General features: G+C 40.4%; 1 protein-coding gene across 2 annotated transcripts in view; it reads left to right on the top strand.

The window, feature by feature from the left end:
• The window catches only part of LOC118402106 (beta-1,4-galactosyltransferase 2-like), a 150,909-nt gene extending 129,214 nt beyond the window's left edge, over nt 1–21,695 (top strand). For both annotated transcript variants that reach the window (XM_035800017.2, XM_035800018.2), the window contains 2 exons: nt 6,808–6,912; nt 18,066–21,695. In XM_035800017.2, coding sequence (XP_035655910.1) covers nt 6,808–6,912; nt 18,066–18,216 — 256 coding nt within the window. In that variant the 3' untranslated portion in view covers nt 18,217–21,695. The remainder of the gene's footprint in view (nt 1–6,807; nt 6,913–18,065) is intronic.
• Nucleotides 21,696–26,100: the final 4,405 nt, after the last annotated feature.

Genomic DNA, 26,100 nt, shown 5'->3' with positions numbered 1-26,100 from the left:
AACATACATTTTATGAATCATGATTTTTCATACCTTTATTTAACTAGACAAGTCAGTTAATAACACAGTCTATTTTCCATGACAGCCTAGGAACAGTGGGTTAACTGCCTTGTTCAGGGGCAGAACGACATATTTTTACCTTGTCAGCTCAGGGATTTGATCTAGCAACCTTTCGGTTACTGGCCCAACACTCCAACCACTAGGCTACCTGCCGCCCCCAATCTATGATTCATAATCTATTAACATGTGTTAAGACCTCAAAGTGCATTTTGTGACATTTCCATTTTGTCATTTATTTACATCATATCTTGTTTAGACTGCAGAGGCTATATATACTGTGCTGTAACTCCAGTGACAGCATAGCACACTTAGTGGTGATGCACGGTAGTGCACACAGAGCCTTGCGTGAACTGTAGCACAATATTGTGGGGAGTTCCTTGTTTATTGTAGTGCTTTTTGGAATTGTGCCATGCTGTCAGAACCTGCAGGGGAAAATCCCTTATGATTTGCTTGGAGGGAATACCTCATGTTACAGACGGTGCCAACTTTAAAAAAATAATCATACGTCTTCAGGAAAAATGCCTGGGTTGATTTACCCCCACTCAAATAAACAGTTAAAGGGAAGAGGGTGGTTCTTTTCTGGCGTTTTTTAAATGGACTGTTTTGGGCTTACCTCCTCCTGATGTCTGTGCATTCTCCTTCTTTTGTTAGAAAAAATCTAGATAATGAAATTATTTTGAATGTATGGTGTTCCTTAAGGGCCCAGTATCCTCAGTTTACTAAGTACCATAGTATTGATTATCTCACACCATGCAAGGCTAACCATTGATTGGGAGATAGACTTGACACTGAGCTCCGTCATCACCATACAGTTTCATTCAGTAAAGGAAGGAAGGGTAGACAGAAATAGCTGGAGGTGATGGTGGCATTACTGGAGAAACAGATAGATGACACTATTTTCCCTGCTTCCTGTAGAGCCCATTCACCCTGAGACCAGCAACTGGAATGGAAGGATACTTAAAAAACTCTCTCTATCACCCCTCCTGGGCATGTACGTACCAACTGAAGAGCAGCAGATCCATCCAGTGTCTTGGATGGGCAACTCCTTGGCTGTCAGCATCTGTGCAGTGAAACAGGGACCTGGAGGGACAGTTAGTTCCCTCATATTTACTTCTACTACAAGGTGACAAACTGTCAGAGCTCCGACTGTCTCTTGTGACAGACAGACAGGCAGGCTCTGTCTGGTGGCAAGTGCTCTCCCTGGCCTAGACGTACACCTGGCTGATACTGAAAAATATACAAGTTATACGTTAACTATCATAGGATTTTCCCTAACAAACACCTAACAGTCCAGACACTATCTATTCTACATTTACATAGTGCACAGTGTCACTCTACTGTGTTCTGTCTTTAATAGAGAGGGGGAGATACAGGAGAAAAATGCCAGCTTTGGCAGGATTCTCATTTCTCGATTGCCCTTGTGTGGCTATTTCTAATTAGAGGGAGACAGGAGGGAGTGGATAGAGAGTGGGCAGGCAGGCAGCAGAGCTTGAACCACCGCAGTCAGCAAGACAGACAGAGCACACACTCAATCCAACATGAGCGATTTCAGGTTCGTTCCACTCATCTCCTCATCTCTCCCCAATGGCTTCATTCTCTGCAGCACTCCATTCATTTCGGTTCTGATGAGGTAATGCCGCAGATTCCAATTCCCCTGGACTCCATGAGTCTAATGCATTTAAGAAAGACTGGAGAGAAATGGGAAAAAAGCTAGAGAAAATCTTCATTAATTCAATCAAAAGGGCACGCAAGGCCAAATTAGCTGTCCAGACACCTGTATCAAAATGACCACTGTGCCTCAGGAAAACAATAATTTTTTGTTGCAATATTTAACAGGTACACAGAGAGTGAATGATATCAGTGGCAATGTGAGAATACAAAAGGAAGTCAACAAAGGAACAACTATTGCAATGTGTACGTATTGAGAGAGAGAAACCATTTTGCAGGAATGTCAACCATACACACAACTGATAATGATACTACTTCTGTTTCTTCTCCTTTCTCTAAACCTGAATAGTACTTTGCTTTCAAGGGCAATGTTAATTTAGGAAAACAGATATTTTGCTTCTCAACAAAGAACATGGTATGCCATTGTGCCTGAAAGCAGAGTGAAGAACAGATATAAAAAAAAAAATGTGTTGTGAAAGGTTGTTTTTCCTTTCTACCAAAAACGCTTTGTATTATATTATTATATTATATCGCTCAATGCTCTCTCTTCATCTGGGCCCCTTCTGAGAGTTCTGAGAGAAAAGGTTTGATGGAGTTCAAGGTATCTGGTTCAGAATGAAAGGGCCCACAGATCCTTGGCACACAGCGCTGTTCAACACGATTGAGCCAATTTTGTGTGCTCGCTGGGCTGAGACAGCAGCATGTGAAGGCATGGAGGAGAGAAGTCAAGCTAATGAGTGGAAGGGTGCAGCAGCAGCACATGCATCCCCATGGCGTTTGACTAAACACAACAGTAAATTATAAAGAAAACCTGTCAGAGGCCCATGTTGTTGACCCATGTTTCATACAGTACAGCTCAGGTCATGGACACTACATCTTGCAATCATTCCAAGGTCTCTGGTGAAGACTATTCCCAGAACGTGTCCAAATATTTACTCTTCAACTTGTACTAAAGTAAAGAAATGGTTCAAAAAAAGGATGCCTTACCTCCTCCTGATGTCTGTCCATTCTTCTTCTGGTAGAAAAGAATCTAGTTCAATCAATTATCTTGAAAGTTCTTTCAGACACTTGGTGGTCCTTAAGGACCCAACATCCTCACCGTACTCCGCAAACTAAGTACCATAGTATTGATTAACTCACACCTGGATTACCCAGCCAAGCCTAACCATTGATTGGGAGATATTGCTGAGACTGTGCCCATCCCCCTGCCTGCCCCTTTATCTCCTTGAAATCACTGCAGATGGTTGAAGCTTTTTCAACCTGATACCTTGAAACCACAGTGAACACTACAGAATGTTCTGACGCCAAATAAGTCACTGAATAGCTCAATTTCCAGCTGGACTGAATGATCATCATGTATCATATATATATCATATATGTTATTTAACACAGAGCCAGGTAGTTTTAGTAGCTTCTGCCAAGCACTAAATGAGCAAGGTAAACCTACCTATTCTGGTTGAATTTTTATTTGACTAGGCAAGTCAGTTAAGAACAAATTCTTATTTACAATGACTGCCTAGGAACAGTGGGTTAACTGCCTTGTTCAAGGGCAGAACAACGCTCTAACCACTAGGCTACATGCCACCCTGTTGCATACAGTAGGCTTCATCCCAAATGGCATCCTATTCCCTACACAGTACACTCATTTTGACCAGATCCATCCCACTGGACACAAACTGGTTGAATCAATGTTGTTTTAATGTAATTTCTAAACAGATTGTGACGTGGAATCTATGTGGAAAATACATTGGATTTCAAAAAAAAGTAATCCACGTAAACAGGTTGTTTTGAGGAGGAAATTTCAACCACAGGATTATGTCATCATGGTAACCAAATTTCAATATAAACAAACCTTGTTTAAAATATGTTGAATTTGTACCTTTAAAACAATGTCTGATCTTCAACATTATATCCTCTATCAGAACAAAATACAATAGGCTGGGCAGCACCTCTTACTGGAGAATTGATCTATCTATAGCTACCCTTTGGTCTCTCATCCAGGGTTTTAACCAAACCCAGCCCTGCTTAGCTATGATATTTGTCCCTGACTGTGCTATCGTGAGAATCATTGTTGAGAGATCTCCACTTAAAAATGAATTAGATTCACTGATTCTATCGAAGTCATTCCAAAGGGTAGGTTTAACAGAGAGCATTAAATGTGGCCATATTTTAACACGCATATATCATAAATGATACTATTTAGGCCTATATAGAATTTTCTAAGTCATCAATATTGTTTCAAATCAACCCAGAATTCAACTAAAAATAGACAATACAATATGCCTAGGGTTTCAAGCTCTGGTTGATTTCAAATGTAAGGATATTTAGTGATATTGAATGGTGTTTGTCAACCCAACCAAATATCAACATTAGAAGGAGATGTATCCTCTGCTTGGATAATTCCATCTGTGCCACTGACTTAGGCGCCTTTAATTCCAGTTGGATGCATGTCTCCATCTCAACCAAAAATACAAGTTAAATATTATCTAAAGTGCATTTAAAGTTTTAATCGGTTTAGTGCTATTATATTCTTTAACTTTTTGATTGAGATGGAGACGTGGATCTAACATATCAGTTATTAATTTGTAGCTAAACTGGAATTAAAGCCAAACTAAGTCAGTGGCACAAGCAACACTGAGCCATGCATGAGAGCACCAACTGTTCCAGACGACTGTGTGATCTCTCTCTCTGTAGCGTATGTTAGTAAGACCTTTAAACAGGTTAACATTTGTAAGGCCGGGGGGCCAGACTGAATACCAGAATGAGTACTAAGCGCATGCGCTGACCAGCTAGTAAGTGTCTTCACTGATATTTTCAACCTATCCCTGACCCGGTCTGTAATACCAACTTGTTTCAAGCCTACCAACATAGTCCCTGTGCCCAAGAACACCTAGGTAACCTGCTTATATGACTATTGCAATGTTGCAATCACATCTACAGTCATTCAATTATTTAAAAGGCTAGTCAACACCATCATCCCAGACACCCAATCCAGTTCTTCTAAACAAGCTACCCACTGCTGCTACTGTCTTAACCCTACAGTGGGTTAACTGCCAGAAAGACAGATTTTTACCTTGTCAAAATTTTTACCTGGGATTCGATCCAGCAACCTTTCTGGTACTGGCCCAACGCTCTAACCACTAGGCTACCTGCCGCCACTATATGTACATAACTACCTCAAATACCTCATACATAAACTCGGTACTGGTATTCCCTGTAAATATCCACGTCATTTTTACTCGTCATTGTTATTTCTTATTCACTGGTTCACTATATCTATTTTATTTATTAACTCTGCGTTGTTGAAAAAAGACCCATAAGTTAGCATTTCACTGTTAGTCTACACCTGTTGAAGCATGTGACAAATAACATTTGATTTGAACCTATTTTTTTAAACAGGTAATCCTTAGTGCTATTGTTTCTGGGTCAAGAATACACAAGGGGAATATTCTCTCTGCATTATGTATTATCAAACCTTCTCGCTGTTGTTACTTGCAGAAAACACACACACTCTCTAACACAACAGAAACACCCTTACTGTATACACACACACACACACACACACACACACACACACACACACACACACACACACACACACACACACACACACACACACACACACACACACACACGCACACACACTCTCTAACACAACAGAAACACCCTTACTGTGCACACACACACACACACACACACACACACACACACACACACACACACACACACACACACACACACACACACACACACACACACACACACACACACACACACACACACACTCTCTAACACAACAGAAACACCCTTACTGTACACACACACACACACACACACACTCTCTAACACAACAGAAACACCCTTACTGTACACACACAGACACACAGATACACAAACATTTTTTTTATTTTTTTATTTTACTAGGCAAGTCAGTTAAGAACAAATTCTTATTTTCAATGACGGCCTAGGAACAGTGGGTTAACTGCCTGTTCAGGGGCAGAACGACAGATTTGCATCTTGTCAGCTCGGGGATTTAAACTTGCAACCTTTCGGTTACTAGTCCAACGCTCTAACCACTAGGCTACCCTGCTGCCCCATAAACAGTGTTTATGTTATTGATCTCCAAGTACTCCAGAGAAAGAGGGAGATTCAGAGAGCGGAGCAGAAGCTAGCTTAGTGACCCAGCTGGAGCAACGTGATGCTCAAATGACAAATGCAGGGAGGGTCATTTATTTTATCCAGGGGCTTCACACGGATAAAGAGGCAAGGGGGATATTATAATGACCTCATTCTTCAAGCAATCAAGCAGCTGGAAGCAGCATTTTACTCAAACAAATGGCTTTGTTTTCCAAGACAGTTAGCATGGAGGCTTAGGCTGGTCTCTTCAGGAAAGCTAAGAGACACTTAATGGGAAGAGCCTGGATTCTCTTCAATCTGTTCTACTGAATTTGTTTTCATAAATGTTCTCTTTGACTCGCTTGGCATTTTCTTCTCATCTGGGCTAATGAGGCTTTGATGGCGGGATGCAGAAGCAATGTGTTTTACCGTTTGTTTGTCAGTCAGTAAGAGGCCCACAGATACAAACTGTCAGGCATGGCTGCACCAATAACACAGGAGATTTAGAATGAATCAGAGCATTACAGAGTGAAATAAAACCATTTCATCCCATCTTGGGAACCAAACATTGTAAACACCCAAACACACACACGGTTCCATGTTGCTGCGTGAATGAATATAATTTCTTATTTTCCTCCATCTAGGTCTAGGATAGGCTTTAGTTTGTACAGATTGGTTGTCTACAGTCAGTGCCTTGCTTTACCCCATTTTTGTTGCATTACAGCTGAAGCTTAACTCGAGATTGCTATTACAGTGTCTCGTCATGGCTGGCATTGCTACAGCTGCTTTGGAGCAGTTATGACTTCCCAATTGGCAACTGAAAGTATTTCTTATGTAGTGTACTTCTTTTGACCAGGGCCCATAGGGCTCTGGGCAAAAGTAGTGCACTATGTAGGGAATAGGCTTCCATTTGGGATGCACATTCTAACTGATTCTTTCTAAAGCATGACTCCTCTGTTGTAGGATCACCCTCAACGGGATGAAGGTTGTTCGACCGGATGTCCGGATCGGCCGCTACAGGATGATCAAACACGAAAGAGACAAGCACAATGAACCCAACCCACAAAGGTTTGCCTTTGATTCCTATATTTTCCTCCCTAGCCACTAGCCTGGCCCCAGATCAGTTTGTGCTGTCTTGCGAACAATGACATAGAAGTTGGCAAGACAGCACAAACAGATCTAGGAACAGGCTATCTTTTCCTCCCTAAACACAACATTCATTCTAACTATAGAATGTACAGAAAGTGTAGGTTCTCTAGCTATTGTTTGCTCAGTTACCAAAGTTGTCTTTTTGATAAAGGTTGTCTCACACTCACACATTATACTACCATCTTACGGTTGAAGGCTGCTCTAAGATGAATCGCCCATCCCATAGATTTGGCAGGAAAATAACACCTCATAGAAATTGATTATCACTATTTATCCACTGCTAAGAGGGCTCTTTCATGCATGAATAGCCAACCCATCAATGACTCTAAAAAGAGCAGATCGATAACAGCATGGCTATATGCAGCACTGTTAGTTGTGATTGTTCCTAAACCTCAGAACCCTACAGAGCTGAGCTGCAATTTGCAAAACAGTTATTGCATAGCATGAATGGACTCACTGTATAATTTACAGACTTTTATTGATCACATCTAACCCCCTAGCTGGCTCTTACCATGATAGAAAGGCCAAAAAACCACGGGTAGCCATTTAATCCTTGGGCTACTCTTGTTATTCGTTTTCCATTAACTCCCAGTGTGCGAAGATAACAGCCACAGAAAACAACAATCATTCTGACGAGTGCCTCATACATACGAATAATGAACCAATGCAGACCCCTTGCATCTCAAGCTCGAGAGCGTGATAAACTAATTTCCATGGGAGATGAGAGAATAACTGAATTAAAAGGAATTTGTTGTTACTGCGCTTATAGCCGTGGGAAGTAGGAGTGCTGAGGTTGCTGCAGCACACCATACAAAATATGAATAAAAAAAATATGTAATACATGTTTTTTTTTATAATAATACGATCAATATATTTTGTACTGATTTTGGCGAGAGCGAAACCTCTTCCTCTGCAGCAACCCCCCAAAAAATTGCAGCACCCCCACCCCCAAACTACTTCCCACGGCTATGACTGCGCCTAATGTATTGAAACACGTAAGAGGGGTTTGCTGTGCTGACAGAGCCAGGGAAGCATGCTGTTGTCTGTTTGGCTTGTGGCTGTGTGGTGACAAGTTGATGGGTTGATACATGATCAAAGTACTTACCATGCAATCCCAATCAACATGATGCATCTTGAATGGCACCCTATCCCCTTCATGGTGCACTACTTTTGAACAGGGCCCATAGGGCTCAGGGCCCTGGTCAACAGTGGTGTACTTTACAGGGAATAGGGTCCCATTTGACGCAACAAAAGTCTCTGATCTGATACCATCACTTATTACTAGGTTGACCACATTTAAAATACCCAAATGCGGGACAAAAGCATTACATATTTATTTTTTGGCAAAGATGGGAAGGCAGGCGACAGGTTTAGGTCCAAAATAAGCCCATAGAAACACGTTGGGCTCATTTTGGCTAATTCTGGTGAGAGTGAAACCTCTCGCTTTGCCTCTTCCTTCCTGCTGCAAAAGATGCAGGTAAGAACGTCTGACTGAAATACGGGACATATCGGCCTTTTTTTGTAAATGAGTGGCGTTTGAATGTGTTGATAAAATGTGGGACATGATTGTTTGGTGCAGGACAAAGGGACAAAATATGGGACTGTCCGACTGAATCCAGGACATGTGGTCACCCTACTTATAAGAGATGTGCCTACCCTGCTACCCTGCACACATAGGTATGTGGAAACCCCTTCAAATGAGTGGTTTCGGCTGTTTCAGCCACACCCGTTGCTGACAGGTGTATAAAACTGAGGACATAGCCATGCAATCTCCATAGATAAACATTGGCAGTAGAATGGCCTTACTGAAGAGCTCAGAGACTTTCAACATGGCACCGTCATAGGATTCCACCTTTTCAACAAGTCAGTTTGTCAAATATCTGCCTTGCTAGAGCTGCCCCGGTCAACTGTCAATGCTGTTATTGTGAAGTGGACACGTCTAGGAACAACAACGGCTCAGCTGCGAAGTGATAGGCCACACAAGCTCACAGAACGTGACCGCCGAGTGCTGATGTGCGCAGTGCGTAAAAATCGTCTGTCCTCGGTTGCAACACTCCCTGCCGAGTTCCAAATTGCCTACGTCGTCGGGAGCTTCATGAAATGGGTTTCCATAGCCGAGTAGCCGCACGCACACAAGCCCAATATCACCATATGCAATGCCAAGCATTAGGCTGTAAAGCTCACCGCCATTTGACTCTGGAGCAGTGGAAACGCATTCTCTGGAGTGATGAATCACGCTTCACCATCTGGTAGTCCGACGGACGAATCTGGGTTTGGAGGATGCCAGGAGAATGCTACCTGCCCGTATGCATAGGGCCAACTGTAAAGTTTGGTGCAGGAGGAATAATGGTCTCGGGCTGTTTTTCATGGTTCGGGCTAGGCACCTTAGTTCCAGTGAAGGGAAATCTTAAAGCTACAGTATACAATGACATTGTAGATGATTTTGTGCTTCCAACTTTGTGGCAACAGTTTGGTTAAGGCCCTTTCCTGTTTCAGCATGACAATGCCCCCATGCACAAGCGAGGTCCGTACAGAAATGGTTTGTCGAGATCGGTGTGGAAGAACTTGATTGGCCTGCACAGAGTCCTGACCTCAACTCCATCTAACACCTGGGGTTGTGGTGCCCGACCTTACTAAAGCTCTTGTGGCTGAATGGAAGCAGGTCCCCGCAGCAATGTTCAAAACATCTAGCGGAAAGCCTTCCCAGAAGAGTGCAGGCTGTTATAGCAACAAAGTGGGGACCAACTCAGTGTTACTGTAATGCCCAGGATTTTGGAATGAGATGTTTGACTAGCAGGTGTCCACATACTTTTGTAGTGTAGTGTATGTACAGTGCATTTGCAAATACTTTTTCCAAATGTTGTTATGTTACAGCCTTATTCTAAAATGGATGACGTTTATTTTTTTCCTCATCAGTCTCCACACAATACCCCATAATGACAATGTGAAAACTTTTTTTTTTTACGTTTGCAAATGTGTTAAAAAAAAAAAAAAACAGAACCTTATTTACATAATTATTCCCTTTGATATGATACTCTAAATTGAGCTCAAGTGCATTCTGTTTCCGTTGATCATCCTTGAGATGTTTCTACAACTTGATTGGAGTCCACCTGTGGTAAATTCAATTGAATGGACATGATTTGAAAATGTATAAACTCCCACAGTTACAGTTTCTCAGTCTCTTTGGTGCATTTTTCACATCATCCCTAACATGTGCAAAATAATAAGTGCATTTCTCAGAACAATTTGTACAAATTGCAATATACAATAGATATGTTTCTAAAGCTAGTCAGTCACTAAAAATCCTTAGTACATCTCTCAAAAGTAAATATTCATGCCAATGATCATGTCAGTGTCATCAGAATGATAAGTCATTGAGTCATTGTTCACGAACAAGGTCGTCAAAATGTTTAGGCATGTTGTCAATGTAACTGTGTACTTTGACAGTATTACCTGATGTGAACTTAGGCTACAGTTTGGATGACAGTTACTGTATTGAAAATGCACAAGGCTGCACTTCTATGGCATATATCAATTTCAACAGTACTATTTACATATTACTGTATGTGGGTTATTGATTGAAAGAGACTGGACAACCCAAGGGGCACAAAGGAAAAAAAAACTAAATTAGAAAGAAACACAGGAAACCACCCCTAAGGCACAACTTTGCCCGCAGCACTGTTGTGCTGTCTCTACACATCCAGACGTTCCTGTCTGTCGGCCCACATATTCTCATCCACATCACACCGGATATTTTCCCTTCCAATGCAACGTGGAACGAATCTTTTGGAATGCCTTATCCATCCTTTGCAGGCGTCTACTGTGATGTCCTCACATGCTGCATCCATTGCAGCCAGCAGGGTCATCTGTGTGTGTGGCTGACGATCGTACACCTTCCACCTCCATGCTGAAAATAACTCCTCAATTGGGTTAAGGAATGGTGAATAAGGTGGGAGGAATTCTATGAGCATCCTCGGGTGGGTCACAAACCATTGCCTTATGATGTTTGATCGATGGAAACTCACATTATCACAAATGACCACATACTTTGGCAAATCCTCTCTAAACAGACCCCTCTCATCATCAGGGATGAGAGCCCTGTAGAGAGTCTCTAAAAAGTTGAGTAGATGCTGGGTGTTGTATGGCCCTATAAGGGGGATATGGGTTAGGACACCATGCACCCAAATAGCAGCACAAATGGTGATATTTCCTCCCGTTGGCCTGGCAAATCCACAGTAGCTTTGTGACCGATGATATTCCGATCCCCCTCTGCATTTGGTCAGGTTGAAGCCAGCCTCATCCACATATACAAAGTTGTGAGAGGGTTCACTTGATTCCAACTCCATTATACGCTATATCCCAGAACACACAGTTGAATTTGTTTTGGAAAGGAAGAGCGACATAAAATATACATATATTGCATGGTCCTTCCACAGCAATGGAAATGTGTGCATTTTATGCTTACTGTACTATGTATCACTATAAAATGTTGCTGTAAAGTAGTTACATAGATATATGTTTTACCTGTACATACTGGTACCGTAGCTCCTTAACTCCTTATTCCTTTGGAATGGTACACGGTACAGCTGTTTCATACTCATCTGGTTTCTATGCAGCACCCTGTCGATGGTTGAGATGCTAACCGTATGGATGTTTTCAAAGACATCGTTGTCTTCTATAATGGTCCTTTGTATTTCCCTGAGTCTCATGGCATTGTTTGCTAGGACCATGGTGCAAATAGCCTCCTCCTGTTGAGGTGTGAAAAGGCGTCCTCTGCCACCTGTTTGAGGTAATCTTGCAGTCCTATTTGGGGAAAATAGACAAAAACTATGCGAACACACATTTTACTGTGAAACATACAGGTGGGTGCATGTAAGGTGCAGTATATATCTGTATAGAGTATATTTCTGTATGCTGTGAAATACAAGTGGACTACTGTAATATGAAGCATTGTAGGAAGTATACAGTATACTGACTTATATACAGTAACAGTGCACTGTACATTGGTGGACATACCTGTTCTCTCTTCAAAACGTTTGAACTATTGAGGACACGGTTGATCTCCCAATATTCGACTGCACCCTTCGACCCGCGTCAGCCATTGTAAGGCCATGATTGACAACATGGTCTACAATAGTGGCCCTTATGTCATCCGATATGCGCCTATGTCCCCTTCAACCTCTTCCTGTGTTTTGCCTTCCACGCATCCTTGCTCCTCTGTGCTACCCTGTTCATTTCCTGGTCCAGCCATTTTTGTAAAATTGCAATTCTGTGTTGTGCTCTGTCTATATATGCTTGCCAATTGATTCTTCATGAGATGCACCTTTGAGCAATTTAAACAACTGGTTGATTGTTGGTTGAACTAATACTTTACATTCCTTCATGAGTGAGGGTCAATTTCACCTGCACGATTCTTCAATTCACGTTTTTGTACAAAAGGTCTAATAGAAATGTGTAAAACTATGCTTGACAGTTTATGACAAATAGTTCAACAATTTTGCATGTAATGGCTTATGCAAGGAACTAATGCCTAGATGTTTTGAGGGGTAAGACTATTCAACAGAGAACCATCTACTATATTTTGATCAAAATGACATGAGCAATTGATAATGTAGAAAAAAGCTGACACTTGTACATTATCAATTGCAATTTGTTCAAAGGAATAAGAAATTGCTTTAATGATGTGCACAAGTGACTAGATGATTTGGAATTTGTACAAGTAGTATCAAGAATTGCACTTTTGATCTAAGAAATGCACCAAAGCGACTGAGAAAAACTGTAAATGGAAGAAGTTTGGATCCACCAAGACTCTTACTAGAGCTGGCCGACCGGCCAAAGGGCCTTGGTCAGGGAGGTGACCAAGAACCCGATGGTCACTCTGACTGAGCCACATGACAGCCCGCTCAGACCATGAGAAACAAGATTATCTGGTCTGATGAAACCAAGATTGAACTCTCTGGCCTGAATGCCAAGCCTCATGCCTGGAGGAAACCTGGCACCATCCCTATGGTGAAGCATCATGCTATGGAGATGTTTTTCAGCGGCAGGGACTGGGAGACTAGTCAGTTTTGAGGAAAGATGAACAGAGCAAAGTACAGAGAGATCCTTGATGAAAACCTGCTCCAGAGAGCTCAGGACCTCAGACAAGGGCGAAGGTTCACCTTCCAACAGGACAATGACTAGGTTGATTGAATCTGTCACTGACATACTGTGTGACAGACAGACAGACAGACAGACAGACAGACAGACAGACAGACAGACAGACAGACAGACAGACAGACAGACAGACAGACAGACAGACAGATAGATAGATAGATAGATAGATAGATAGATAGATATATAGATAGATAGATAGATAGATAGATAGATAGATAGATAGATAGATAGATAGATAGATAGATAGATAGATAGCCCTTCATCCGCTGACTGGCATTTCTAACAAAGCTTTATTTATTCTCCAGCCTGACTTGGTTCTGATCCATGAGCCTCGGATTTAGCGAAAGTTGAGGTGCCATGTATACAATTTGTTTGGGGCTAATAAATTATTCATTCATGTCTTGAAGAGGAAAGAGAGACAGAGAAAGCCCTATTAGGGAACCCCCCACAATTTTTTTTTTTTGTCCCTCATTAAAATGCTATGGGGATTATTTGAAGAGTGTTTTGATTCGTATAATAAGAGATTTGGGTTTTAAAATGGAGGAAAGTAGAAAGGCCTTGAAAGGACCTGGGTTTTTATAACCAAACCTTTTAGAGAGAGTGCACTGCTCAACATTCTGCCAGCGTATTTACTGGGCTGGTGCTGTTGAACTTTTCCTCTTTATTCTTGGGTATTAAACGAGGAGTTTTAAGGTGCTTTGATCAGTATGTTTAGGGCCTTTAGCCCGGTTCACTGGAGTTAAGATATTAAAGCGTCTGATGTTTTAATAATAAGGTCATAATAAGCCTATATACTCGTCAATTATGATGTGTGTAGCACAGGAGGCTGCTGAGGGGAGGACGGCTCGTCATAATGGCAGGAATGGCTCAAATGGAATGGCATCAAACACCTGAAACCATGTGTTTGATGTATTTCATACCATTCCACTGATTCCACTCCAGTCATTAACACGAGCCTGTTCTCCCCAATTAAGGTGCCACCAAGCTCCTGTGGTGTGTAGTACATAGAGGAAGGATGCACAAGAAGAACAACAGTGTATTGTTCCTAAAACTCAATGTACTGTATTTGGTTCAAGATATATTCTTGCTGATGATCCCCAATTCAATTTGTCGATGAATAGAACGCATGTAGAGCAAGTGAGAAAAAATGAAACTACTAGGACGCAGCTTTATCATGGTCAGAACACAGATAAAATTGTTATTAAGATGGGTAAGGGAATTGCTGTTACAAGAACATTTTCAGAGTATGTAACATCTAGCACACTGAATCAGGGGATTCAATCCCTGGTCCTATCCCACGTAGAGTACTGTCCAGTTATATTGTCAATCCCTGGTCCTATCACACTTAGAGTACTGTCCAGTTATATGATCAATCCCTGGTCCTATCACACTTAGAGTACTGTCCAGTTATATGGTCAATCCCTGGTCCTATCCCACTTAGAGTACTGTCCAGTTATATGGTCAATCCCTGGTCCTATCACACTTAGAGTACTGTCCAGTTATATGGTCAATCCCTGGTCCTATCACACAGAGTACTGTCCAGTTATATGGTCAATCCCTGGTCCTATCACACTTAGAGTACTGTCCAGTTATATGGTCAATCCCTGGTCCTATCACACAGAGTACTGTCCAGTTATATGGTCAATCCCTGGTCCTATCACACAGAGTACTGTCCAGTTATATGGTCAATCCCTGGTCCTATCACACTTAGAGTATTGTCCAGTTATATGGTCAATCCCTGGTCCTATCACACTTAGAGTACTGTCCAGTTATATGGTCAATCCCTGGTCCTATCACACAGAGTACTGTCCAGTTATATGGTCAATCCCTGGTCCTATCACACAGAGTACTGTCCAGTTATATGATCAATCCCTGGTCCTATCACACTTAGAGTACTGTCCAGTTATATGGTCAATCCCTGGTCCTATCACACAGAGTACTGTCCAGTTATATGGTCAATCCCTGGTCCTATCACACTTAGTACTGTCTGGTTATATGGTCAATCCCTGGTCCTATCACACAGAGTACTGTCCAGTTATATGATCAATCCCTGGTCCTATCACACTTAGAGTACTGTCCAGTTATATGGTCAATCCCTGGTCCTATCACACTTAGAGTATTGTCCAGTTATATGGTCAATCCCTGGTCCTATCACACTTAGAGTACTGTCTGGTTATATGGTCAATCCCTGGTCCTATCACACTTAGAGTATTGTCCAGTTATATGATCAATCCCTGGTCCTATCACACTTAGAGTACTGTCTGGTTATATGGTCAATCCCTGGTCCTATCACACTAGAGTACTGTCTGGTTATATGGTCAATCCCTGGTCCTATCACACAGAGTACTGTCCAGTTATATGGTCATCTGCAGCATAGAAAGATATGAAAAAGCTCCAAATGGCTCAAAACAGGGCTGCCAGATTCTCTTCATTGCTCTAACCCCATGAATATTATCCAAATGCATCAGAATCTCTCATGGCTTCACGTTGAAAACAATTTACTATCCAGTCTTCTGATTTTCTTCTGAATGTTATATTTGAAAACAAACACAGTATTTTTCAGTCCGGTTAGTACATACTAGCAACACGCATAACCACCAAACCAGACAGGCAAATTCAGGGCATCTAAGACAACCCAAGCCAAGGACAAATCACCTTAATCTTACAGTTTTATATCGAGCCATGGCTGAACGGAACTCTTTACCATCCATATTTCTCAGGCAAAATGTAAATCCAACTTCAAGAAAAGAATAAAAGAACATCTAATGTGATAGACCATATGACTGGACAGGAAATAGAAAGAACATCTAACGTGATAGACCATATGACTGGACAGGAAATAGAAAGAACATCTAATGTGATAGACCATATGACTGGACAACAAATAGAAAGAACATCTAATGTGATAGACCATATGACTGGACAGGAAATAGAAAGAACATCTAATGTGATAGACCATATGACTGGATAACAAATAGAAAGAACATCTAATGTGATAGACCATATGACTGGACAGGAAATAGAAAGAACATCTAATGTGATAGACCATATGACTGGACAGCAAATAGAAAGAACATCTAATGTGATAGACCATATGACTGGACAACAAATAGAAAGAACATCTAATGTGATAGACCATATGACTGGACAGGAAATAGAAAGAACATCTAATGTGATAGACCATATGACTGGACAGGAAATAGAAAGAACATCTAATGTGATAGACCATATGACTGGACAACAAATAGAAAGAACATCTAATGTGATAGACCATATGACTGGACAACAAATAGAAAGAACATCTAATGTGATAGACCATATGACTGGACAGGAAATAGAAAGAACATCTAACGTGATAGACCATATGACTGGACAGCAAATAGAAAGCATCAACTGAATGTTAAATGTGTTTCCTGTCAGGTCTTGATTGTGGTTGTTTGTAATGTCTTGTTAATTGGTGTTGGACCCCAGGAAGATTAGCTAGCGTTATGGCGTTAGCTAATGGGGATCCCAATAAAAAATATTAATATATATTTTTTTTTTTAAGTCACTGTCTCTAAAAACTGTTTTATTTCCTGAAAAAAAAAAAAAAATTATTCTATCCTTGCACTCTGATTATTATGTTGTACCTGTCCTCGCATGATAAAGCATTATGCCTCCAAAATTACTCTTAGCTCAACGAATTAGCCTTGTTTACCATAATTATGCAGATTCTGCTCGAAAACCAATAATACCCTCCACACTTTCCAGGGCATCCGTCAGTGTACCCAGGAGAGAGTGGTTCTAACCTCCTACTGCGGCCAGTGTTTACTGTTTACCAACATGGATGTTGACTACCTCTACAGCTCTGTTACTGGCCCCACCCTGCTCTGTCTGGTCAGTAGGAAGTAGGAGATGTGGTTTAGACATGGTAATGAGACAGGAATGCCAAAAGAAGAAAGCCTACCATTCATCTCAAGTCCAAAAGATTAGTTAGCACCTCCGTGCACCGGGGCTCATGCATATTAAATCAGTGGATACAAGGCTTCCTCCTTCCAGAGTAGCGTCATCATCAAATATCCAATCATAAATCATCTCATGTTAAGTGGTGGTTTTATGGCTTTTTTTGCCTGCTGCCTTGCCTAAATAAGTAGGCACCAAACCATGAATTAGGGAAGCTTTTAGTGTGACTCCTTACTCTGAGAGATGCCGTTTTCCACTATTACAGTCCATATTTAAGTAATATGTGAGAATATCTCAGATCTCTCCAACACAGGCCTCATTGTGAGATCATTGAGAGACTGATTAAGTACAGTAGTAGAGCACAGTCGGGCTTTTAATCTTCTCTCCTCTTTATAGATAAATCTCTCCCCCCTCTCTCTCTGTCACTCTTTACCCTGTCATTTAAAGGGCACATAGCCTAAAAGTAATTTAGCTTGAATGTAGATTCCTGAATAGATCTGAGTCTATAGAAATCTCTGTTTAGCTGCTGCTGCTGGGTTATTCTTGGGTTGACTTGGATTGTGTCGTAGTGGGTTAATGTCAAAGCACATAAAAATACATCTTGTTTGAGCCATTCACTTTTCTTTGAAGATTGGATATGCGCAGCACACAGCTACCGAGGCAGTTTATCCATGGCTTTCTCAAACAGTAAAAGGACATCTGAGAAAACCATTGGGCATTGCGGCCTTGGCATTGGACAATGGATGACTGTTACAGCTGGATGATTCCTGTATGTGTCCTCTGAGTTCCAATACATGCCCATATCACCACCTATTGTCCAATATGGGAATAACAAGAAACATGCAAAACCAACCTGTACAGTATGTTAGCCACAATGATGAAAAAGTAAAACATACAGTAACATTTCACTGCTTGCTACAATGATAACATTTCCCTGTAATAATAATAATGACTTTTCCCTTCATCTTCTCCAGATTCAATAAGATCCAGAACACCAAGAACACTATGAAGAGAGACGGGATCAGCACGTTAACGTACCGCGTGCTCCAGTTTAAGAAGTACCCTCTCTACACCAACATCTCTGTGGAGATCGGCAAGCCCCCGCCCCGGCCTTTCAGGGGATAGACAGATAGAGAGACCCGGTCTGGACATGGAGAGGGAGGGAGATGGGGCAGAGAACGATACTGCACAGTAGAGAGCCTCCATCTCTGCCTCCACCTCCCTCAGCTCGACGCAGACCCAGATACCCCCCACTGACCTGGGCTAGGAGCCCGCCAAGATCCCTCACAGCCCACTCTGAGTGGAGATACACACCTGTTGCAGTCCAACACTGCTCACAGCTCAATGATTACGGCAGGCCTCCAACCTGGGATGCTGACTAGCTGACTCTTGGGGGACTAACTCTCAGGAATAGATGAAGAAGGGGGATGTATTAGATCAGATTCATTCTCCTGGCTGGAGCCACAGTGCTGTTCTGGAAATGTGCATACTGTACATGAAACACACAGCAATGGGGATGAGGATGTCCAGAGTTCAAGGGGGGTCATATCGACATTGGATCGTTGACACGCTGGGGGCTGGGTTTGGGATTCAGAGGTACTGGAGCAGAACCAAGAAGAGCAGCCCTGATCTCTCTGTGAGAATCTATCTGTCAATCAGAACATACTATATTGGCGCAAAACGAATGTGTACTGTCTGTGCCTGCATCTAACGCAGGCTTTCTCCATTTCCCATGTCTCTGCCATTGACAAATGGTTCTGAAGCAGAGCGACATTGTGCACCAACTCCAGTCTCTCTTTGGTCTCTTTTGCTTGTGACAAAGAATTGTTACTATCTGTGGATGGAAACAAGTTTGAGAGACATACAGTGAATAAAGACCTAGTGGTGGATGGGTATGACTATCTAAGGAACTGGTTTTGACCTGTTTGTGGAGAAGAGAGGTCCAGTAAAAAGAACATAAGATGAACTTCTGGCGTGTGGTTCTAACAGGTGACCATCAGACGTGTTCTGACGGGTTCTCACTCACAAAGGTTATAATAGATAGTGATGGGAGTTTAAACCTTCGCTGTTTAACAATGGATACCGGCAGTTTTAGAAGAGGATCATATCTTGCTCAAAATGCAAGACTCTTTACTCATTTTTTTTTTTTTTTCATTTTGAATTTAATAAAATGATAAGGCATTGATAACCTAGTGGTGTGAATTGTGAATGATGTTGATAAGGAGAGTCTAGTATGGTGAATATTTGCATTGTAGCATTCATTCCATCCATTCCGAGGCAGAAGCACACTGCACTGAGGTGATAAGAACACAATGGAAGTTAGTTATTTCCTCAGGGTGGATTCCCCTAGAATAAATAGAAAACTAGCCCACATACAGTAAGAACAAATCTAATATCGTATTACTATTAACACTACCAGTGTATGAAAGCCTTTTAACGTCTTAAGTAAGTACGCTTTTTCTTCTCTCACTCTCTTCTCCTTTTTTTGTACTGCCTAAACACCAAACTGATGCCTTCAGAATTTTTATGAGGGGCAATGATAAGGAATGCTGCATTTTGGGATTTTTTTTTAATGGCGTTCCTTTTGTGTGAAGTGACGTGGAAATCTTTTTGTACTATCAATGGTTTTCTTGGCCAGGCTTGAGTCAGTGAGTATTTAGAGATGCTCCAACCAACCAGTTTCCCCTCTGTTTATTTTGAAGAGTCTTTTAAAGATGGAGTGCATTTCCCTTTTTTCCTCTCGACAACACCCTCCACTGCCTTTTAGTCCTCTCTCTGGCAAGGCCATATCTCTCTCTTTGTGCCGTGTGTGTCTGTGAACACCACAATGTTTCTCTGTACTTGGCCATCTGATGAACACACAGGCAGCTCTATCTGAAGCACAGTGCTCCTCTATAGAAATATCAGCGGGATTTCAACAATCCCTCTCTCTCTTTTCTCTCCTCTCTCTCTCTCATTCTGCTTTTTCATTTTTCCGTTCGTTACTACTGGTGTGAGTTGCTGTGCCCTTGGAAAAGAGAGCACCTCGCAAAGTGAATACTCTCCTCCCCCATTCAACACTGGAGACTGAGGTCCTTTTACACTACTCTATTTAAATGTAACTGTCAAATGGATGTACTGTGTATGCACTGCTCTCTGATGACTGTGGGCCACAGGATTTAGAATTTCACATATTCCTGCCTATGTTCCCAGTATAGTATATGATTAATCAGGCTGCCAAGCTTCTGCTTTTATGTTCAATGCTGAGGGAATAATTCTCCAAAAGGCTAAATATACTACTTGGAACTTTGGGAAGGAGCTTTTACATATAGCTAGCATCCTCATTGCCTAAAATCTGTTTAACAGATTCACTACTGATGCAGCACACAACCCGAGAAAACTTGGTACTGAAGTTGTATTCACTGGTTTCATTCAATTATTATTATTATTTTTTCTGCCAATGATGGCTTTTTATCATAACTCCAGTCCAAGAAATTGTTGCATATTTAGTTTACTGTACGGTAGACTACAGGATGTGATTTCTGTACATATCAGACTTGTAGACTCACTCAACAGGTTAGTAGCGATCATTACAGGTGCATGGACAGGCATTATCATGTCATTTGTGTTGTGAACAGAGGAAAACGTATAATAGAACTCAGTCTGTTCTGTTGACTTGATATCTATATGGAGATCATGAACCAAGTAGGCTACAACAGGAATAATAAATCCTATTGGTTCTATTATATCAATCTAATCATGAATCATATTGGTATATCCATGATATTATCTTGTTTGGCCTATAGGCTGTATTCTGCCCCACTACCCCACACATAGTGACTGTGGTATGACATTGTAGGTACTGTATAATATAGATTTGATATGATGCGTATTGACAGGGGGACCTTTCAGCGTAAGCTTAGAGACATCCTTCCCAGGACTATCTCTCTCTTTCACAACACGCCAGCTATGAATCAGTGCTAAAGCACCACTCTTCGTCTGCTTCCCAAATGGCACACCATTCCCCACATAGTGCACTACAGGGCCCCTATGGGCCCTGGTGAAAGGTAGTGCACTATGTAGGCAATAGGGTGTCATTTTGGCTGCATACCTTTGCTCCCACCCTCCCTGAAGTCAACTATTATTATCTTCAGTTTGTCCTGCTAATGTATAATTGCGGAGCATCAGCTTTTTTCGTTGACCATGTTTTTGATGCAGCCTTGAGTAGGAAAAGCTGACAGGTGGAATGCTAATGTACTATCCAGCCTTTGGAGTGTGTCTGAAGTTCTCTCTTCATCCATCTCCTGTTGGCAGACATTGCACAGCTTCCTCCTTCTTATGCGTTTCAACCTACTGCTCATTGAGCAATCTTTTCCATAATTGTCAGAGCCGTTGTTTAAAGGAAGTGGTGGGTAACTGAAACAGGAACAAGATAGGATGAGGGCATTGGAGAACAACATCAACTACTGACTGCCTCAGGTCTTCAAGCCTGAGTGCATTTTTAAAGATTTACTGTATCTATCTAGGTTTTGTACATTGAATGTTGAAAATGTTATATCTTATATAGAATGCATAATGTCATATCAAACCTACTTTTTCTATACAATCAATAAATCTGATGGTAAATGAGATACACTTATGTGATTGGTTTGTTTTTCCTTGCCAGATGAGAAAATAGATTTCACATGCATGTTGTCAGTTGCATCCCAAATTGCACCATATTCCCTTTAATAGTGCACTTTTGTCCAGTGTCCCTTTTGACCAGGGCCCATAGGGCTTCAGGCAAAAGTAGTGCACTAAGTAGGGAATAGTAGTGCCATTGGGATGGATCTGTCCACGGTCCTGACAATGGGGCTGATAATAGTTTTTTCCCTCCATTGTTTCCAGTTGCCATGGCATTCAAAGAAACTTCTGAAACATTTCTCATTCACTCTGTCTTTGGGGCGTAATAGAAAATAGAAAATGTGCTGAGACTGAAGAAAGAACACCTTCTGCTTTTAAAGACAAAGTGGAATTGGTAGAGGTAAAAAAAAAATTGTATTTGATTTTTTTTATAAATCAGTAATTATAAATGTTGAGCTGTTCTTTCGACTAGTAAGTGTTATTGTTAGAGGGAGATTAAGAAACACCATCACACTGCATTGCGGCAAAAATTGAAACACTAAAACTTCTTTGCTCCTCTAAGGGGAGGCTATACCTAGGTTACAAATTGTTTGAGCCAAATTCTAATAATGTGGTGCACATTTTTGGAATTATCATCAACAATATAATATTTACTAATAGCAGTATGGACCAAGCCCTGCTCCCATCAGTGGATGCATTACAAAGAAAGTATAATTTCTAGGTTTTGTTAGAACTATGTTCATACTGTCTCAGAGAGAAATCCACACCACCTTGGTTAAACAGAAAACCAAACAGTTATTGTTGAGATGCCAGCACTGTCCCCAAACTGTCAACAACAGGGATTTGGGGAAATAGGACAATGAACCACTGGCATCCCCTTACTGACAAGACATCCGGTGTGTAATAAACATCCTTCTACACAACAATGGCAACACAATGTAGACAGTATAGTTAATGGACAAACAAGGACATACAAAGACACTTTATCTTCACTTACTGTAAGTTTACATTGGGTTTTGAATGACAGATGGAGGGAGTTACAAAAGGCATGGATAAAACATAAACTATGTACAACAATTCAATAACATAATCAAGAGACATTAGGAGAGTCGACTGGAGAGGTATAATCTGAGCCAGTCCTGAAATGACAAGGCTCGGATGTTGGCATAAAGTCTATCTATCCATACAGTCTATCTATCCATACAGTATATCTATCCATACAGTCTATCTATCCATACAGTCTATCTATCCATACAGTATATCTATCCATACAGTCTATCTATCCATACAGTCTATCTATCCATACAGTCTATCTATCCATACAGTATATCTATCCATACAGTATATCTATCCATACAGTCTATCTATCCATACAGTCTATCTATCCATACAGTATATCTATCCATACAGTCTATCTATCCATACAGTCTATCTATCCATACAGTCTATCTATCCATACAGTATATCTATCCATACAGTCTATCTATCCATACAGTCTATCTATCCATACAGTCTATCTATCCATACAGTCTATCTATCCATATTGTCTATCTATGTAGTCTATCCATCCATACAGTCTATCCAAAGAGTCTGTATATCCATAAAGTCTATCTATCCATACAGTATATCTATCCATACAGTCTATCTATCCATACAGTCTATCTATCCATACAGTCTATCTATCCATACAGTCTATCTATCCATACAGTCTATCTATCCATATAGTCTATCTATGTAGTCTATCCATCCATACAGTCTATCCAAAGAGTCTGTATATCCATAAAGTCTATCTATCCATACAGTATATCTATCCATACAGTATATCTATCCATACAGTCTATCTATCCATACAGTCTATATATCCATGTAGTCTATCTATCCCATATATCTATCCATACAGTCTATCTATCCATACAGTATATCTATCCATACAGTATAGTCTATCCATACAGTCTATCTATCCATGTAGTCTATCTATCCATACAGTATATCTATCCATACAGTCTATCTATCCATACAGTCTATCTATCCATACAGTATATCTATCCATACAGTCTATCTATCCATACAGTATATCTATCCATACAGTATATCTATCCATACAGTATATCTATCCATGTAATCTATCCATACAGTCTATCTATCCATACAGTATATCTATCCATATAGTCTATCTATCCATACAGTCTATCTATCCATATAGTCTATCCATATTAGTCTATCTATGTAGTCTATCCATGTACAGTCTATCCATATAGTCTGTATATCCATAAATATAGTCTATCCATGTAGTCTATATATCCATACAGTCTATCTATCCATACAGTCTATCTATCCATACAGTATATCTATCCATGTAGTCTATCTATCCATATAGTCTATCTATCCATATAGTCTATCTATATAGTATATCTATCCATACAGTCTATCCATGTAGTCCATACAGTATATCTATCTATCCAGTCTATCTATCCATGTAGTCTATCTATCAATGTATATCTATCCATACAGTCTATCCATGTAATCTATCCATGTAGTCTATCCATATAGTGTATCTATCCATATAGTCTATCTATCCATATAGTCTATCCATGTATATCTATCCATGTATATCTATCCATATAGTCTATCTATCCATATAGTCTATCTATCCATATAGTCTATTATAGTCTATCCATACAGTCTATGTATCTATCCATACAGTCTATCTATCCATATAGTCTATCCATGTACTCTATCCATATAGTCTATACATGTAGTCTATCCATCCATAGTCTATACATGTAGTCTATCCATGTAGTCTATCTATCCATCCAGTATATCATGTAGTCTACATGTAGTCTATCCATGTAGTCTATCCATGTAGTCTATCTATCCATATAGTCTATCCATGTATCCATGTAGTCTATCTATGTAGTCTATCCATGTAGTCTATCCATGTAGTCTATCATGTAGTCTATCCATGTAGTCTATCCATGTAGTCTATCTATCCATATAGTCTATCCATGTAGTCTATCTATGTAGTCTATCTATGTAGTCTATATATCTAGTCTATACAGTAGTCTATCCATGTAGTCTATCTATGTAGTCTATCCATTTAGTCTATACATGTAGTCTATCCATGTAGTCTATCTATCCATATAGTCTATCTATCCATGTCTAGTCTGTCCATGTAGTCTATCTATGTAGTCTATCCATGTAGTCTATACATGTAGTCTATCCATGTAGTCTATCCATGTAGTCTATCTATCCCAGTATAGTCTATCCATGTAGTCTATCCATGTAGTCTATCTATCCATACAGTCTATGTAGTCTATACATGTCTATCTATCCATACAGTCTATCTATCCATATAGTATATCTATCCATGTAGTATATCTATCCATATAGTCTATCCATGTAGTCTATCTATCCATGTAGTCTATCCATATAGTCTATCTATCCATATAGTCTATCTATCCATGTAGTCTATCTATCCATGTAGTCTATCTATCCATATAGTATATCTATCCATACAGTCTATCTATCCATGTAGTCTATCCATGTAGTCTATCCATACAGTCTATCCATGTAGTCTATTCCTATAGTCTATCCATATAGTCTATCTATCCATATATTCTATCTATCCATGTAGTCTATCCATACAGTCTATCTATCCATGTAGTCTATCCATGTAGTCTATCTATCCATATAGTCTATCCATCTAGTCTATCCATATAGTCTATCTATCCATGTAGTCTATCCATGTAGTCTATCTATCCATATAGTCTATCCATGTAGTCTATCTATCATATAGTCTATCCATGTAGTCTATCTATCCATGTAGTCTATCCATGTAGTCTATCCATATAGTCTATCCATCCATAGTCTATTCCTATAGTCTATCCATATAGTCTATCTATCCATATATTATATCTATCCATGTAGTCTATCCATATAGTCTATCTATCCATGTAGTCTATCCATGTAGTCTATCTATCCATATAGTCTATCCATGTAGTCTATCCATATAGTCTATCTATCCATGTAGTCTATCCATGTAGTCTATCTATCCATATAGTCTATCCATGTAGTCTATCTATCCATATAGTCTATCCATGTAGTCTATCTATCCATATAGTCTATCCATGTAGTCTATCCATGTAGTCTATCTATCCATATAGTCTATCTATCCATGTAGTCTATCTATCCATGTAGTCTATCCATGTAGTCTATCTATCCATATAGTCTATCCATGTAGTCTATCTATCCATATAGTCTATCCATGTAGTCTATCCATGTAGTCTATCCGTGTAGTCTATCTATCCATATAGTCTATCTATCCATATAGTCTATCTATCCATGTAGTCTATCTATCCATGTAGTCTATCCATGTAGTCTATCTATCCATATAGTCTATCCATGTAG

The sequence above is a fragment of the Oncorhynchus keta genome, chromosome 23, assembly GCF_023373465.1.
Source record: "Oncorhynchus keta strain PuntledgeMale-10-30-2019 chromosome 23, Oket_V2, whole genome shotgun sequence".
NCBI classification, from domain to species: Eukaryota; Metazoa; Chordata; class Actinopteri; order Salmoniformes; family Salmonidae; genus Oncorhynchus; species Oncorhynchus keta.
The sequence above is the reverse complement of the archived record's forward strand: the minus strand, read 5'-3'. Positions and strand labels throughout refer to the sequence as shown.